General features: G+C 37.3%; 1 protein-coding gene across 7 annotated transcripts in view; it reads left to right on the top strand.

Moving 5' to 3' along the window:
- Positions 1 to 17,248, top strand: part of NEBL (nebulette) — a 506,719-nt gene extending 489,471 nt beyond the window's left edge. For 4 of the 7 annotated variants that reach the window (XM_043966340.1, XM_043966341.1, XM_043966338.1 and 1 more), the window contains exons 6-7: positions 4,494 to 4,600; positions 10,542 to 17,240. In XM_043966340.1, the coding sequence (XP_043822275.1) occupies positions 4,494 to 4,600; positions 10,542 to 10,718 (284 nt within the window). In that variant the 3' untranslated portion in view covers positions 10,719 to 17,240. Of the gene's footprint in view, positions 1 to 4,493; positions 4,601 to 10,541 lie in introns of all 7 variants that reach the window. The other 3 variants (XM_043966342.1, XM_043966337.1, XM_043966343.1) reach the window with 3 other exon arrangements.
- Positions 17,249 to 17,507: the final 259 nt, after the last annotated feature.

Here is a 17,507-nt window from a genome sequence, read left to right as displayed (position 1 = left end):
ATACTGGTTGCCAAGGTAGCTAGGTGTCACAATGGAATGAGTACCACTGGACCTGGAATCAAGAAATCCTGAGTTTATATCTAGTCTTAGATACTTACTTGCTGTGTGACCCTGGGCAAGTCACTTTTGTGTGCCTTAGTTTCCTTAACTATAAAATGTGAATAATAATAATAAGATCTACCTCAAAGGGTTGTTTTGAGGATCAAATGAGTCAAATGATATAACATTTGTAAAGTGCTTAGCATGGTGCCTGGCATATAGTAGGCACTTAATCCCTGCCCAATAACTCCTCCTGCCCCAATGGAGATGATGAAGAACTGGGGCAGGGAGAAGGTAGGATCATTCTATTTTTAAATTTGTGATAGAGGAGAAAAGCATCCAGAGATAGTTTGATATGTATCCTAAGATTTGGGGAGATCAGATTTGAAAAGATTCAGAGAAAGAATAAGTAGAGCTAAAATTCTACAAGGGAAGACACCCAGGAAGGAGTGAAAGATCTCAAAAATGAAACCTTTCTAATGAGGAGGTAAAGAGGGAGGTATCTCATGAGACCAATATTGACAAACATGGGACTTTACTAACTTACAGTTTGGAAAGTCACTTAGCCCTGTTTGCTTCAACTTCTTAATCTATAAAATGAGCTGGAGATGGAAAAGACTTTTGCCAAGAAAATCCCACATTGGGTCATGAAAAGTCGGATGCAATTAAAAATGACCAAACAACAATGTTTTGTGTGTGTATAACATATGCTTATTTACTGAATATATATTCATTTTCACCTAATTGATGTAGGGACCCTTTTATATTTATAGGGTTTTTAAATAGATATTCTTAAAGTGGAAAAATGGTTAGTTATTATCTTATCACTATTCTTAAAGTGAAAAGATTTTAATGATATCCTTTATATTTTACTGCATACTTTAAAATTTGGTTCTTAATAGTAAGATATCATTTCCCAAGGTTCTTGAGATGGGTTTTCAATAACTTCATGTGATAGTTCTTGCCATTTTCTTCTTAGTGGCATGCCTGGTCATTTAAAAATAATTTATAACAATACTGACACATAGATTATCAGAAGGATGGGGGGAAAACCCCTCTAACCACTTAATATCATGATCATCTGGAGAACACATTAATGAGCTGTAATTTTCTCATGATTAAACTGCTTTAAAATATTCATGCTCTCATATTTCACCAAAATGAACCTTGCTACTTATAAAATATTCATTATTAACAACACCCCAGAATTACATTTGTCAATTGCATCATGTTATCAACCTGTACACAATAAATCAACATATTAACTCTACTTCATTTACCAAACTCACTTTAAAGCACAGTCTGACATCATGGACTACCATCAATTTCAGACAGTAGATAGAGTGGCAGACTTGGGATCAGGAAAAGACTCATTTTCATGAGTTTGAATTTGGCCTCTGACACTAGGTGTGCCCCAAGCAAATCACTTACTCCGTTTGCCTCAGTTTCCTCATCTGTCAAATGAACTAGGGAAGGAAATGGTAAACCACTCCAGTATCTTTGCCAAGATAGACCCAAATTGGGGTCATGAAGAATCAAATATGATTGAAACCATGGAATAACAAGCATCAGTTGCATATATAACTTCCATATCACTAATGTACCATATAATGGTTAAGAACATGATGTGAAGAACAATAAATTTCTTTATTGTAGGCAAGTGGAAATGTGCTTCTAGATATACATACAGATGCCCCATCTCCTCTCACACTGCTTCTTCCTCCCAATCTATTTCAAGACCTAGTCTACTTAGGTTATATAACAAGGGTTTCAGATTGGTTGCTTGTTGATTCCAGAGCCTTATTGTGATAGGCAACCTCAGACCTTCTAATCTCACATATACCTGACTGAGAATCCATTTTATAGCATCTTTGAGAAATGGTCGGCCTTTGCTTGAAGATTCAAGTGAAAGCAGAAGAATCAAGTGCAACCTTACCTGGGGCATCACATTCCACTTTGGGATTATTCTCATTTGGGGGAAATTTTTTCTTACATGGAAACAAACTCTTCCTCTCTGCAATTTCACTCATAATGTCTACTTCTAGAAAAGGAGAACACATAGAACAATTCTAAACCATGTTCCACATGACATGACAGCTTTTAAGTACTTGAGGAGCATTCTCATGTTTTCCTTCAATCTTTTCTTGCCCAGGCTAAACAGAATCAGTTCCTGCTACCAGATCTGTTTGGGAAGATTGCCTGGTTGCCTTCTTCTCATTCTTCTCCAGCTGAACAATATCTTTCCTAAACATAATATACCTTATGTACTCTAACTCATATAGAATACAGAGAGATTTTGTTCTGAATACTCTTATTTTTGCAGTCCAAGATGACTTTTAGTTAGGGGCTTCCTCACTGTTGACTCCCATTTACTTTTCAGTCCCTAAACCTGCAGATCTTTTTTTGGATGAACTATTGAATAGCCAGGCCTGCCCCATCTTATACAGATAGAGTTGCATTTTTGAATGCCAAGTATAAGACTTGAAATTTACCCCTATTAAAATTTCCCTTCAATCAATCTAAAGGATTGATTGAATAAGTGTCTTCTAGATGTCAGGTCCTATGCTAGGCTTGGTAAATGCAAATAGAAATACTTAAAAGTCCCTGCCCATAATAAGCTTCTGGTATACTGAGGTATGTGTGTGTGTGTGGAATACAACACGATGAGTAAATTCTAGATATATGGATAATAAATATAGCTAGGTGTGGTAGCACAAAGCTGTGATTGCTGCTACTGGAGGAGGCTCAGTTTGGTGCTTCAGTTGAATTTGGGAATTCTGAATTCCAGAATGGCTAAAGTCAATCCGTTGTCTGTACCATCTGGCAATAATATGATGAGCCCATGGAAATGGAGGATCACCTAAGGAAGATGAACCAATCCTGGTCAGGAAAGTGGAGAAAGTTAAAGCTTCTATGCCAATCAACATTGGGATTAAATCCACTGTGTTTTCAGTCTGGGTGAAATAGGGAGACCCAGGCTAGAAAGAAAGAGAGGAAGGAAGGAAGGATGTAAGGAAAGAGAAAGAAAAAAAGAAAGAAAGAAGAATGGTACATAGGGAAAATTAATTTCAGGTTATATGTAGGGAAAGGAACTATCAACTGAGAAGATCAGAAAAGGCCTTTTGGAAGAGATGACACTTGATGTATTTGACTTTGGTCATTAGGAAATTTTTTTTTTTTGAATCATGAACATGGAGAGTATGCTGGCTCTCCTAGACTGTTGTCATTTTCAGACCAGAAGTCCCTGAAGGTCTCACACATGACATTCTGGAATGCATGTATCATAATATAGTGTAAAACATCCATTTGAAATTTTGCTGAAATTCTCAGAAAAATGGGGGGAAAGGTAGAGGTAAAGATGTATCAATGATGGCAACATTTTCAGTTTCCATATTCTTTGTTAGTTTCTCTACAATCTTATGTCATTCAGAGTAGGTACCATATTTTTTTAATTTCAGTGTTTTTTTTAATAATGGGTAGAATGAGTGTATACAAGATGTCCCAAAAGTCTTAGTATGGTTTTTAAGATGAATCACCTATAACTGATCAGAGACTTTGGGACACCCTGTATATGAGCCGAGCAAACAATCTGATTAATGAATGGGCTTGGGGTGGGAGGCAGGGTGAGGTGGAGGAAGAGATGCTTAAGAGCTAAGTGAACATTATTCTTTTTAATTATGGTGGGGGAAGAATACCTAGGGAATTTCAAAATGTTTTTAGCATTTTTATTATTGTCAGTTTGCTTAGATGCCATAGTTAGGCTGAAGTTACATAAAATTCAGGCATTCAGGCATTCAGGCAATTACTCTGCATAACTTGTGGGAAAATATGGATAAGAAATGCAAGAAATGAGAATGCCTGGAATAGTTGTAGCACTGATGAAGTTGAGGATCTTTCAAAGTATCTAAGTCATTTAATTAAAACCCCAACAAAACCATAAGCATCTGCTTTTGCCTGAATCATTTATTATTTCCAGGAGACTGGTGTTGTGTGTAAAGGGTTTCTTTTAAATGGAGGAGGCTAGTAATTGACTAAGACATATCATTGTTAATAACTTTGGGATAGTAATCAACTAATCCATAGAGGTGCTAGTGACTGGCAATTTTGAGAATGACCATTGATCATTTATCTGAGAAATAGGATGTAAAGTTAGCCCATGCTACCTGATAGGTTGAATTCTATCTACCTCAGATCTTTTTAAATCTTCATTTTAATCCAGTTAACATAATTTATGAGCCTGACTTCCCTATTTGTGTTTGATATAATAATCTGAAGAGTATACCTAAGTACTGCTATTTTAATAACACACCATCACTGAAAATGGCATTTCATCTCTGAAGCAGCTTTCATTGTTGGTTGCTGATTAAGCAGTCACCTGAGGACTGAGGACTCAGAAAGGATGGTTTGGAATCCTCTATAATGATTTCTTTTGTGTGTGTGTGTTTAATATGCAGCCCCCGTACTTCCTGGGGCCTACCAACAAAGCCAATCCCAAGGCTATGGGTATATGCATCAGACCAGCATGTCATCCATGAGATCAATGCAACACTCACCAAGTCTGGTACGTATATAATTTATAAATCCATGCATTACTCTACTCTTTTTTCTAGTAGATATTAGCCCTCTTTGGTCTTTAGTCATGTTGTGCATACATTGGCTAAGAGAAAACTTTGTTAAATATATCAGTTTACTTGCTCATCTCAACACTTTTTAAATTGTATAACTAATGACTAAATATTATGGGGAAGTGGAATATCTCTTCTTCCCCTTATGTCTTTACTATGAACCTACTCAGGTACTAAATGCAGGGAGTCTCTGAATTAGAAGAGATCGTAGAGATAAAGTGATCTCCTATCCAAGGTAGAAATCCTTTGTACTCCATTCTTGAAACATGATCATGCAACTTTGTGTGGGTTTTTTGTGTGTGGTACTTCTGGTGATAATCAGCCTATCATGTTTTCGAGTTCAACAAGTGATTTAAATGCTTTCTGTGTGTAGAACATTGTCTGTTTATAGAAGGGAGATAGGAGACTTAGAGAAGACATGATCCCTGCTTTTGTAGGTATATAATCTAGTGTTTGTTTTGAGGTGGCATATTTTTCGACTCAGTGAAGAGAACTCTTCCTTCTACTGAGCTGAAGTTCCTTAATACATGATATATTTTGCTCAATTTAGAGCAGGTGATATTGAGATTAATTGACCACTGTTAGCATTAGACAATATTGGCAGTTGGATGTCACATTGGATAGGGTGTCTGGCCTGACTCATCTGGCCTCAGACACTTATTGGCTGGGCAAGTCACTTAACCCTGTTTACTTCTGTTTCCTCATCTATAAAATGAGCTGGAGAAGGAAATGGCAAACCACTTCAGTATCTTTGCCAAGAAAACCCCAAATGGGGTTGAAGAGAGTAGGACAGGACTGAAAACTCCTGAAAAACAACACTAAAAAAACTCCTGAAAAAAAACACTAGCCATTTTTAAATTTTAGCCATAACACATAGAATAAAAGTAAACTTAAAAATACTTGATATACCATGGATTCAATTATATTACTTTTTGTGTGTGAAAAAAACAACCTCTATCATTTTGACCCTATCATTATGATCTAAATACTTTCAAGAGAAATGTTACTGTTGTCCCTTAACACCAACTTTTCAAAAGGTCTACTCGATGAACATTAGTCAATTCATCCAGAATAAGCCTGAGTAAAACTTGAGAAAAGGTGAAGGGAAAGGAAGAGCGGCATAGTACAAAGGTCCCAGAACTCCCAATCCAGAGAGATGTGGCTTAACATTCTGAATCACTTAATTATTCTTAGGCTCAGTTTCCTGAAGCATAAGGGGCAGGGGCTATATCCATACTACCTATCTCACTGGGCAATGATGAAGATCAAATGAGATAATAAACATAAATCCTTTTGCAAATCTTAAAATGTTTTCATTGTTAGCTATTTTTATTAAGTAATACACAAGGGATCAATATCAGAGAACCAGGACTAAAGGTAATAACAAGTTGCATTTCTATAGTGCCTTAAGGTTTGTAAGGCAATTTACTAAAGCTGTCGTGTTGGACAATATAGATCTTCCGAATCTCAGTGCAGTGTTATTTTTACTACAGCATGCTATACTCTGCCTCCCCCCCACCCCACCCGCCAAGGGTTGCTGTGGAAGCATAATGGACCTAATTCTGCAGAGGCTAGAAAGAATCAATAGCTGATTTTAGGGAAGTACACTCACTTCTCAGAGAGCAACTAGGGATTGATAACCAGCATGGTGAACTTATGTCATGTGAGCATTGTTTGAAGGAACTGGAGACATTTAGCAAGGAGAAGAGAAGCCCATGGGGGAAAGCTGTTTTTAGAATTTCCATCTTAATTGCATGTGTTAGAAGGATTATGATGTGAAAGAGGCATTTGACTTGGCTCTGATTGGATTCTGACAGTAGAGCTTGGAGCGGTGGGTGGGAGTTATAAAGAGGCAAAGTGAAACTTGGTATCAGGAAGCCCATTTAACCCAAAGCAAGATGGGAAACTTTGGGTTTACTTTCACTGCTCCTTGTTATTTTAGAGGGGATTTATATTCAAGGCTTGGTTGGATGAAGCACCCTCTGAAATCCCTTCCAATACAGAAATTCTGATTTTGTGGTCCTTCAGGGACTGTGAGCACCACTAATGATTGTGACGGCTCTTATTTAGTATATTATAGTACACTTACATATATAGTAAATATATGACATAGATAGCTTAGTAGATAAAGTTCTGGGCCTGGAGTGAGGAAAATCTGAGCATGAATCTGGCCCCAGACACAACTGTGTGACTTTGAGCAAGTCACTTAATCTCTGTCTCAGTTTCCTTAAATGTAAAATGGGGATAATAATAATACCTCCCTCCTAGAGTTGTTCTGAGGATCAAATGAAATAATGTTAGTAAAGCACTTAGCACAATGCCTTGCACATAGTAGGTGGTTAGCAATTGTTTTCTCCCTCCTTCCCCCTCTTTCTTATGCCAAGGAGATAAATGATCTAAAGTGATAGGTTATAAATTATATGAATGCACAGAAATTCTTTTGATTCATTTCCCACCTTCCTCGGGAAACTACGGATTCTTTTTGTATACTATAGTAAGAATAATTGGCTAATTGATTAGTCTATCAAACAAGCATTTATTAAATACTTAGCATGTACCATAGACTGTGATAAGTCCTCTGGATACAAAAAAAGAGCAAAATTACTTCCTGCCCTCAAGGAACTTACATTTTAATGTGGGAGGGAAAAATATATGTATGATATACAACATACGTACAGAGCAGATAGAAAGTAATCTGGGAGGGGTATTACTAGCAACTGGGGAGAACTGAGAAAGGCCTCCTGGAGAAGGTGGAATGTGAAGTGGGTCTTGAAGGAAGCTATGCACTATCCCAAAGAGGGAGAACTTTCCAAGTGTAAGGAATAGTCAGTATGAAACTTGGTGGGACATTTGGGAGCAATATCAAGTAAGCTGCTGTGGCTATATCAGAAAGTACATGGAAGGAAGTAGTAAAGAACTTATTTATTTTATTATTATTATTATTTTTTTTTTTTGACAGGCAATGAGGGTTAAATGACTTGCCCAGCATCACACAGCTAGTAAGTGACAATTGTCTGAGGCTGAATTTGAACTCAGCTCTTCCTGAATCCAGGGCTGGTGCTTTATCCACTGTGCCACCTAGCTGCCTCCAGGAAATAGTATTTAAGAAAACTGGAAAGATACTGAAAAACTTTAAATGCCAATAAGGTGTTCATATTTGATCATAGGGGTAATAGGAAACTCTGTTGGAATTTATTGAGTAGAAGAGTGAGATGGCCATATCTATGCTTTAAGAAAATCACTTTGGCAGAAGTGTGGAGGACATATTGGAGTGAAGAGAAACTTGGGACAAGGAGAACAAATAGGAGATTATTATAATATTTCAGGCAAGAGGTGATGAGTATTTGAACTAGGGTGATGGCTATGTGAGTAGAAATAAGGGGTCTGGTAACTGACTGGGTTAATGGGAACCAAGAGTCAAGGAGAACAGAAAAGCCATTAATGCAGATGACTGGTAAATCCCTTTGTATGTAAGATACTCTTGGCAATGGGAAATTAGGAAGAGGGGTGGGCATAGGGGGAAGATGCCTATGGGATAGCCTATTCATTCTGTCCATTCGACATTTGGTGTTTTGGGACTAGATCTCAAGAGAGAGAGATCAAGGCTGGATATGTAGAATGGGTAATTACCTCCATGAAAATGATCATTGAACTCACTCAATGAGGGTGTACAGAAAGAAAAGGGCCCAGGATGGAGCATTGTGGGATACCCACAGTTAGTAAATGGGACATGAGTGAAGATTCAGCAAAGGAGACTGAGGGAGTGGTCACCTAAGTGAGAATGCCAAGAAAGAGCAGTCATCACCATCGCAATCCAGGGAGAAGAGAGTATCCAAGAGGAGAGGGTTATCAGTGGTGAAATCCATGTTGTCAGGTGCTGTAGAGTGGCTAAGAAGTTGAGGCATGAGAAAAACCCATGAGATTTGGCAATTAAGAGATCATTGGTCACTTTGGAAAGAGCTGTTTCGGTTGAATAAGAAGTCTGAAGCCCAATTGCAGAGGGCTTGGAATAAAGTGAGAGGAGAGAAAGGGGAGTTTCTGTATAGATGTTGTTTGCTTGTCCTTCATTCTCGAAGAAAGCCATGACATCATGGTGATGCCATGACTTGCGCTGAATTAGATTTAAGTCAGGGAGGGCTGTTTAAGGTCACCAACCTCACTGTCTCCTCCAGAGTCATCTGAATCTATTGGCAAGATATATATCAGGATGACTAGCAGTGGCGCAGGATGTTTAAGGCAATTGGGCTTAAGTGACTTGCCCAGGGTCACATAGCTACTAAATGTCTGAGGTGACCTTTGAACTTAGGTCCTTCCAACTTCAGAGCCAGTACTGAGTCATCTAGCTGACCCTACTATGTAGATGAATTTTTATGCAAAGTCCAATATACTAATGGTAGAACAGGCACTGAATATAAAATTGATATAGCACTTTAAGGCTGACATTTATATACAACTAAGGTTCGCAAAATATTTTACATGTATTGTCTCATTTGGGAATGTTACAGTGTTTATTTCCTTCTGTATTCAAGGGGAATAGGTATATCTTAAGGAGGAGAACCCCTGGTTCACCTATTTTGAATTCACCCTTTAATAAGCTCACTGTTGAGTTTAGATCATCATATATTCTTTGAATCTCTAGCCCCTAGCAGAGTTATTGGCACCTTGTAAGTACCCAATAAATGCTTGTTGAATTGAAATTTAGTTCTGTATTTTATTTTACAACTGTTCAGGCTGACACTTGTGAAAAATCATGATAGGACCCCAGGGTAGTGGCAAGTCTGCCAGGTCTTGAGTGCAAATATTTACTCTTTAGCTTGGCCTGTTGCAGAAATGGTTCTACCTGCAACTTCTCCTGGGAATATTTCCTTTCTGTGTTTGTTTATATATTGTTAGAGGTCCAGGGTGGCTCACTAAACAAAATTATAGACTTGGAGACAGAAAGATCTTGGTTGGGGGCTTAGCTATGCCACCTACTCCTCTGTAGGTGTGACCAATTCACATATGTGAAGCTCAGTTTCCTGATCTATAAAATGGAAGAGATCATACTTATAGTATTTGACTCACAGGGTCATAATGAAGTGAAAGCGAGATTGTGTTTGTAAGCTTTAAACATGTATTGGTTTTTATTAGTAATAATAATGGGGACACAATCGTGGTTACTTCCAGTCACTTCCAGTAAAATGTTACTTCAAGGGCTGCTTTTAGGAAAAGTCTTATTCTATCACGTTATGGGAAATGGTCCTGCATTTGCACAGGTTAGGCCAGAATAGAGCAAGCTCTGACAGGTTCTTTAGAGCTGAGTGTGTGTGTGTGGGGGAAAGCCACCCAACTTTAAATGCAGGCCTGGAGTTAACCTAAGGTGCTGAGAGACAGGAGATGCCTTTTGATGGTCATAACAATGGATGAAGATTGTCTACTAGTAGTGAAGAGGAGTTATGACTGGGTGAGGGTAATGTTTCCTTTGGTGAAATCACAGGTCATTGGAAGTCCTAATACATTATTTAGTAAAGTAAAATAATTGGTATTCCCGTAGTGCATTAAAAATTTGCAAAGTACTTTTTCTATATACAGGGTGTCACAAAAGTCTTAGAGTACTTTTAAGCTAAGTACTCTAATGCTATTGGGATTCTCTGTGTGTGTGCATGCACATGCACCCACACATATATTGTAATTTGACAAAAATCCTGTGATTCCCATTTTATAGAAGAGGAAACTGAGTCTTAGAAAGATAAAGTGACTTGCCTGTGGTCCCTGGAGCTTCTCAGTGCAGCTAATATTTGAACCAGGGCTATGTCCTGACTCCCAGGTCTTTCACTGTGTCCATCTAGAATTGTAACTCTTGGTACTCAGAGAACATCTCTTCTTTTCCATTAACAGAGGACCTACCGAGCAATGTATGATTACAGCGCTCAAGATGAAGATGAAGTTTCTTTCAGGGATGGTGACTACATTGTCAACGTGCAACCTATCGATGATGGATGGATGTACGGCACTGTGCAGAGAACTGGGAAAACTGGAATGCTTCCAGCCAATTACATTGAGTTTGTTAACTAATTCTTTATCCTCCTTCCCCTTTGAGCTTTATTCTAATATATTCTGAAGCCTAACCTTTTTAAAAAAGATGGAAGATACTTTTAAGACCACTTATTAGCTATTTTATCACTGAGATAAGTCAGTCCTTAAATTGAAAGATAGACACAGGTCCCAGGAAGAAAGCTTGGGCTCCCAGCCTAAAGCAGCAGTAGGTTCAGTCATCCCCAAAACCAACCAAACAACTAAGTTAACTGTGACTGGATACCTAGTACTGGTAACCGTGTTTGTGGTTTCTTCTGATTGGTTCCTGATCCCTTGTTTCTGGTATTGAAAAGAGGCATTTCTTCTCTCTCTAATCTGATAAGTAAAGGAAAATTCTTAGCTGTCACTTTAGCATCAACGAGAGACCCAGCCCATTAATGTAATAACAGCACATCCAGTAGTCTCCAAGATGTTTCAATTTAGACTCATGAGGCAGGTACCAAATCCAATTGTAATCAACCAGTTGGATATTTTTAAGGACTGGCAGAGAACAGGCTGTTTATAATCACAATGTCTTACTTATCCAGTAGCCATTGGGGGTAAAGAAAGTTTTGCTCACATGGTGAAAAGAATCCCAGATTCCTTGGGACAGTGGCATCTGTGCCCTCCATATGCATTCCCAGTTGTGTCCCTCTCTTCCACTTACATTTGATAGGGCCAACTGGTTGAAACTCTCTGCTTTCTATTATTTTTCCTCTAAATCTAATTCAGGGAAAGAAATATAATATTTGCTAGGCCTTATAAAATGTCAGGGCCAAATAACTCGCCATAGCTACTCTGCAAAGGCCTAAATTCAAATGCTGCCTATTTTCCTTCCCCAATCTCCTTTATCCTGATTCCCCAGGCAAGTTTAAGCTTAGGTACAATATGCACCATTGCTGCATAGTCCATAACCATGATTATCCCTGTCATAACAGCCAAGTTTATAGATGATTAAAAAACCCCAACTTCCCATTTGCCAGCTCATTTGAAAAAAAAAAAAACCAAAAACCAAACAACATTTTAAAAAGTTGCTTGTGATTCTTCTGCTGTGCTGCATTCTAATTTTGAAGGAGTTACAACCTTAGGAAATAAATTTATATTCTAGTAAATAAATAATTTAGGTATTCCTTGAGAAGCTTTCACTGACACTGCTTCTATATTAAGGGAACAAAAAGCCTAACTGGATCTGGTGAAAAGTTGCAAGAAAAAGTTAACGGAAAGACAGAGATTCTGTTTAGAATATAATGAATGGGTAGTTTTCATTTGGCTTCTAGCATGGAAATTCAGCAACTTAAATTGGTTATATAAAGGATCCTCTTTCTACTTTGTATTATGTCTCCTCCAGACCTAAATCTGGGAGAGGGAGAGGAATAGGAAATTCATTAGAGATTTTTAGTATAGACACAATGAGTTCATTAACTGAGGAGTGATCGTGAAGGCTGTTTTTTCCCACAGAGAATGAGTAGAGATTCCCATCAAATAAATTAGTGCCACTCTTAGCTGTGGGGTCACAGTGTCAAGAAGCCAAAAATCTCGGGGCAGCTAGATGGCACAGTGGATAAAGCACCGGCCCTGGATTCAGGAGTACCTGAGTTCAAATCCGGCCTCAGACACTTGACACTTACTAGCTGTGTGACCTTGGACAAGTCACTTAACCCCCATTGCCCCACAAAATAAAAAAAAAAAAGAAGCCAAAAATCTGAATGGATGAGCCAAGATGTGGATACACCTGTATTTCCCCACCCTGATTTTGTAGTTTATTGTCCTCTGCAGTGAGATTATACACCAAGAACAGCTGGATGTTTTGCACCAGTGCTGTTTTGCTTAATACTTTATTTTTTAACTCTCCAAATATTTAGTAAAATTGACAGTACTTAGAGGAGATATTTGGAGCACAGAATGTATTGGAAAATGTGAGGTAACAAAAGGCCTAAAAAAACTGTCTTGTAACTGAAAAATCTTATGGAGCCAAAGCTAAATTTCTGTTGATATTTCATAACTTTGAAAATTTGTATTGTCTCACTGGGGAGGTGAGGTCAATAAGCTATATCCCAATCAAATCATGACTGCATGGCATCAATAAGACTTGAAAAGTCAATCAGGCTTATTTTAGATGGGGGTTCGGATGGTAATAACATCACCTAATAATGGATTTGACTATTTTCATTTGTCATTGACTTGGAAAGTTATTTAACTTAATCAATGCAATCAACTGGATGTTTGAGGGGCTTATTCAGGCGTAGACTAAGGAAAATCTAAATATGTAATTGAATTGAAGAATGAGCTTTTATGAAAATCCCAATTTAAAGGCATATGCTTCTTCACACCAATTTGGTTTTTAAGTAAATATGTAAGTTTCAAGGTACAAGATAGACCATTTCCTGTGATAAATTAAAAAGTAGAAAAGGAAGAAAGCAGTTGGTGACTGCAATTTCAAACTTAGCTTAAGATGGTTATAATTTGTATAAACCCATACATAGGATGCTCACAGAAAACTGATTTTAAGTGATCATTTGAATCAGGACTGCAAGGTGACAACAAAGTGACAATTTGGTATTTTATATTCTGTAGTTTCAAAACTCAAATTTAGGAAATGTAAACACCTACATGAGTGCACATGTGTCCACATAGAGGTAGTGTTTGATTTCAGAGCTTCACATAGTATCTGGATATCAATCAAGATACCTATGCTCCATGTAATACCAACCAGCATTAATTAAGGGGCAAGCATCAGCATTAAACTAATTGGCAGTGTTGTAGATGAGGTAAAACAAGATACTGTGTGCTCTGAAGATCATAATTCATTTTTTTCCGTTCATGGTTACAAAATCTTGTTCTGATGCTAAGTATCTCTGAAACAGGAGGAACACTGGAAACAGAGCAATCTTATACCAAAGCACTATTTCTGCAGTGTCACAATTTATTTTTCAAGTACATTCTTTATGTTCTTATATGAATCTTTATTAAGGCTCCTCATGACACCACCACCCTCCCCCCAACCCAAACCTTAATTCAGCTTGGTGACATCTCCCTTTTGTAAAATATGGACAGCAAAAGAGAAGTTAAGAATTAAGTATCTATTTTATGAAGTCAAAAAAATGACTGAACCATACCCAAAACTAGAAAGGGTGAATGTCCCTACCTTTCTAATAATAGGATGCTTTCAGGAGTGATAAAAGCAGCTAGACCAGTTTGATACATTTTTAAATGTTCCCAAGAACAGCAAAAACAAAATTTCAAAACTGTGTGTGAATGATTTTTCTCTTGAGAGTGACATGAACAAGGATGTATTTCTTCTGTTGTAAGTAAGGTTTTGTAGTACGTGTTTTTACTAATTCTTCTCTAGGAAAGCTTTCTATTTTTAACCTGTGGCAAAATGAATTCTTCTTTGTCATCTTGTTCTCATCAACTCTAATTAGCAGCATAATCCACATCACAGTGTTGGGATCCATATCTCCTGTCCCACTGAGCTCAGCAGAACATACAAAAGTGTGTAAGCACAGTTCTCAGAATCACCTTTTTTAGACCTGCTATTTTAGCAGGGCATTACTCAACCTGTGTTTTTGCTTCTCTCATCAATGACGTGAAGTGACAAGCTTCAAAAAAATATGTTATTTTGCCTGTTTTTCTTTTAAACCACAGACTAACCTCTCTTTGTTGTGCTTCAATGCATTTCAAAGATTGGGTGAAGTCCCTTCTCAAAGAGGCAATGGAATGACTAAAGTTGCCCCTCTATTTCAGGTTCATTCACCTCCACTGGAATGTTTTCAATGCAAAGATCATTAAAATGTGTATTACCCTTTAAAGCACACATGTGTAAACATGAAGAAAGTAAATCAGTTTTTATTGTGTATTTAATAAAATGGGTGCCTTGTTGATTATCCCCATTTGTCCACATGGCCTTTGAGAGAAAATCAAGCAAGCTTCTGTTGCCAATTCTACAGGAATGCTCATATCATACGTGATTTGTATTTTAGGAAATGAGAAGCTCTGAAGAAAGAAGAGCTCTCTTTGCCAAACAACCATATTGGAATGAACAATTTGTTGCATTTCACTTTCAGAAGATTTGAACTCATAAAACTGAAAGGTCATTTTAAACTCTTCCATCTCTTCTTTGAGAGTTCCTTGGGTCCTTAAAATGCCTATAGTTCTTTCTAACACAAGGGTTAAATGTTAGGTTTGGGGATTTTTAGTATTTCCTAGACAAAAGAATTATGAGGCACAAACATTTGGCAGAATTAACTCCATGAGAAGAAAATGGTTTCATGAGTTCATTGCTCATTCAGCTCTTTGCCTCTAAGAATATAAAACTTGTGTAGATAGGTAGACCTATAAAAGTTGCTAGATTATGGCTGTCCTGAGTAACATGAAATATGGAAACAAAAAAACTTTAGTTAAGTACTGTCTTAGTAGTAAAATATATAAATTAGGTTAAAATGCTAAATGAAAGTAGGTCTTTGAAGTACTATATGCCCTTCAGGGCTCTTTGCAGGCAATTGCCAACTACTGGTGATCTAAAAAGCTAAGACTTTAGATAATCTGTAGCAATTATTCCAAGATGCTTTAGACTACAGGAACCCCACACCACAAGTCTGGAAGAAGCCTCAGGGCCATCTGTCCTCCCTCAAACTTTCTGATTCACTACAATATATTTGTGGGAATTTCATATGCTTTTTGTGTCTGATAAACTATAAAGTTTGCATACTAGACTTAAGTTGTAATCCATTTGCTGTTGAGAATGAATTGTATTGGAAGATGAAAGGATACTGCATGACAATCATTTTCTTGGGTATTGCATTGTTGGACCATCAGAAAAGAGCAATGAATGTACTGTTGACATGATGTAGAAACTATAAGCTGTTGGTTTTTACCATGTGATATTAAAAAAAATAGTAAAAAGGAACCACTGGGCAGTTTGGCTTATGTTTGCTTTAAAGTATGCAGAATTTGAGTTTGTTATCATGCTTTTTTCACAAAACTGTATTTGCTTAAAAGGTATGCAGTTAAGAAGGAAACACTGTTTTTCAAATGGAGGGTCTTACAGAATGATGTCATGTGTTGACATAATTTGGCTTTTGTTATGCAGATTAACACCAGCTATTAAAATATATTTTAGTAGAAATGCTTTAATTCACATTCTTTTCCCTTTACACTGTGAATCTTGAAGCCTTGGTGGATTACAACAGCTTCATGCTAACCCAAATACTAACCTATGCAAACTAGATGCATTTCATTTGATGTCACAGAGATTGTAATGATACTTTCCCTTGCCTAACATACAATGGCATTAAAAACAAATGGTTGAGTCTCACATCATTTATGTTCATCATGGTCATGGAATGCACTCTTCAACGCAACTGTCATCATTAGGATCAGGTCAGGAGCAAAACAGCAGTTCATTTGGATCAGTTGACTGTTAAAATGAGAATGTCCCATGATGTATACCTGCTGTAGCTCCAGCTTTCTCACTTTGGGTGTTTTCCTCAAATAGAACTGCGTGTAAAAATGCCCTTGCTTTGGGGTATGGATAATTTTTCTTCATTCTGTATTTGTGAAACTTTATAAAAGCATTAATTTTCCATCCCTACACACTTGGTTTGCTTAAATAAATGTGGGTAATGATGAAACGGGGTCTACTACTTGACTTTGCATTGGGAGACAAGATAATGAATTCTTTGGCTGTAACTCAGTTGAGCCATTTATCAGGTATGAGATGTGGACGTGATGGCTCATATGCCACTCAGTCAGTTATAGGTACAATTAACCCTACTCAATTACCTAAAAAGTCGTGTCTAATGAAGACAAAATTAAGGAATTGCCACAGTCCTTTTCCAAGTACAGCGAGTATCTCTTTAAAACACCAGTGAATGCTACAGCAATGCAGTGTTGTGTTTAGTGCTTTAGTGTGCTTCAGTGGTTAGTTACCAGTACTATACTTAATAGTTTAAACTTTAACTATTAGCATTTATTCAAGGATAAAACAATTTATAGCAAAGAACAGAAAGCAGAGATTAAACATATGTGTGGGGTAACACTATGTGGTATTCCATTTGTCAGGTGGGATATTATTGGTTTTTAAAAATTTTCTCTGATTAAAAAAAAAACAACTATGTTAATCCTTAGGAAAACTTTTACTCTCATCTTACTTTCCCATGACTTCAGTGTATTTTCATTTGGTATTATATGGCTCAGGCAGCATGATGGACTGAAATGAAAACGGAATTTGAAGTCAGCAGACCTGCATCCAAATCTCAGTTCTTTCATTTATTCTATAAACTTTGGCTTTGGGCCTCAGTTTACTCATCTGTAAAATGAGGGAGTGGGACTAATCTTTAAGATACGATCTAATTCCAGTATACAATCCTATAATCTTTTGAGTACTGAACTGATGAATTTTTCACATAAATCTCAGTATAATTCTCCTTAAACTCTTTGTCCAGGTGGCATAGTGGATAAAGTGCTGGGCTTGGCATCAGGAAGACTCATCTTGCTGAGTTTAAATATGGCCCGATACTAGCAGTATGACTCTGAACAAGTCACTTAAATTTGTCTGACTCAGTGTCCCTATTTATAAAATGAGCTGGAGAAGGAAATGGCAAACCACTCCAGTATCTTTGGATACCCCAAATGGGTTCATGAAAAGTCAGACATGACTAAAATAACTAAACAACAAGATTTTAGAAAGAAAACCTCACTTGTCTTATCTAGCAAATGCATTCATTCTTTTAGTGGTAGCAGTGCTCAAAAATACTGATGTTGATATGTTCGTTGTAAAAGATATTGTTT

The sequence above is a fragment of the Dromiciops gliroides genome, chromosome 5 (assembly GCF_019393635.1).
Source record: "Dromiciops gliroides isolate mDroGli1 chromosome 5, mDroGli1.pri, whole genome shotgun sequence".
NCBI lineage: Eukaryota > Metazoa > Chordata > Mammalia > Microbiotheria > Microbiotheriidae > Dromiciops > Dromiciops gliroides.
Note: the sequence above shows the minus strand (reverse complement) of the source record. Positions and strands in the feature narration are given on the sequence as shown.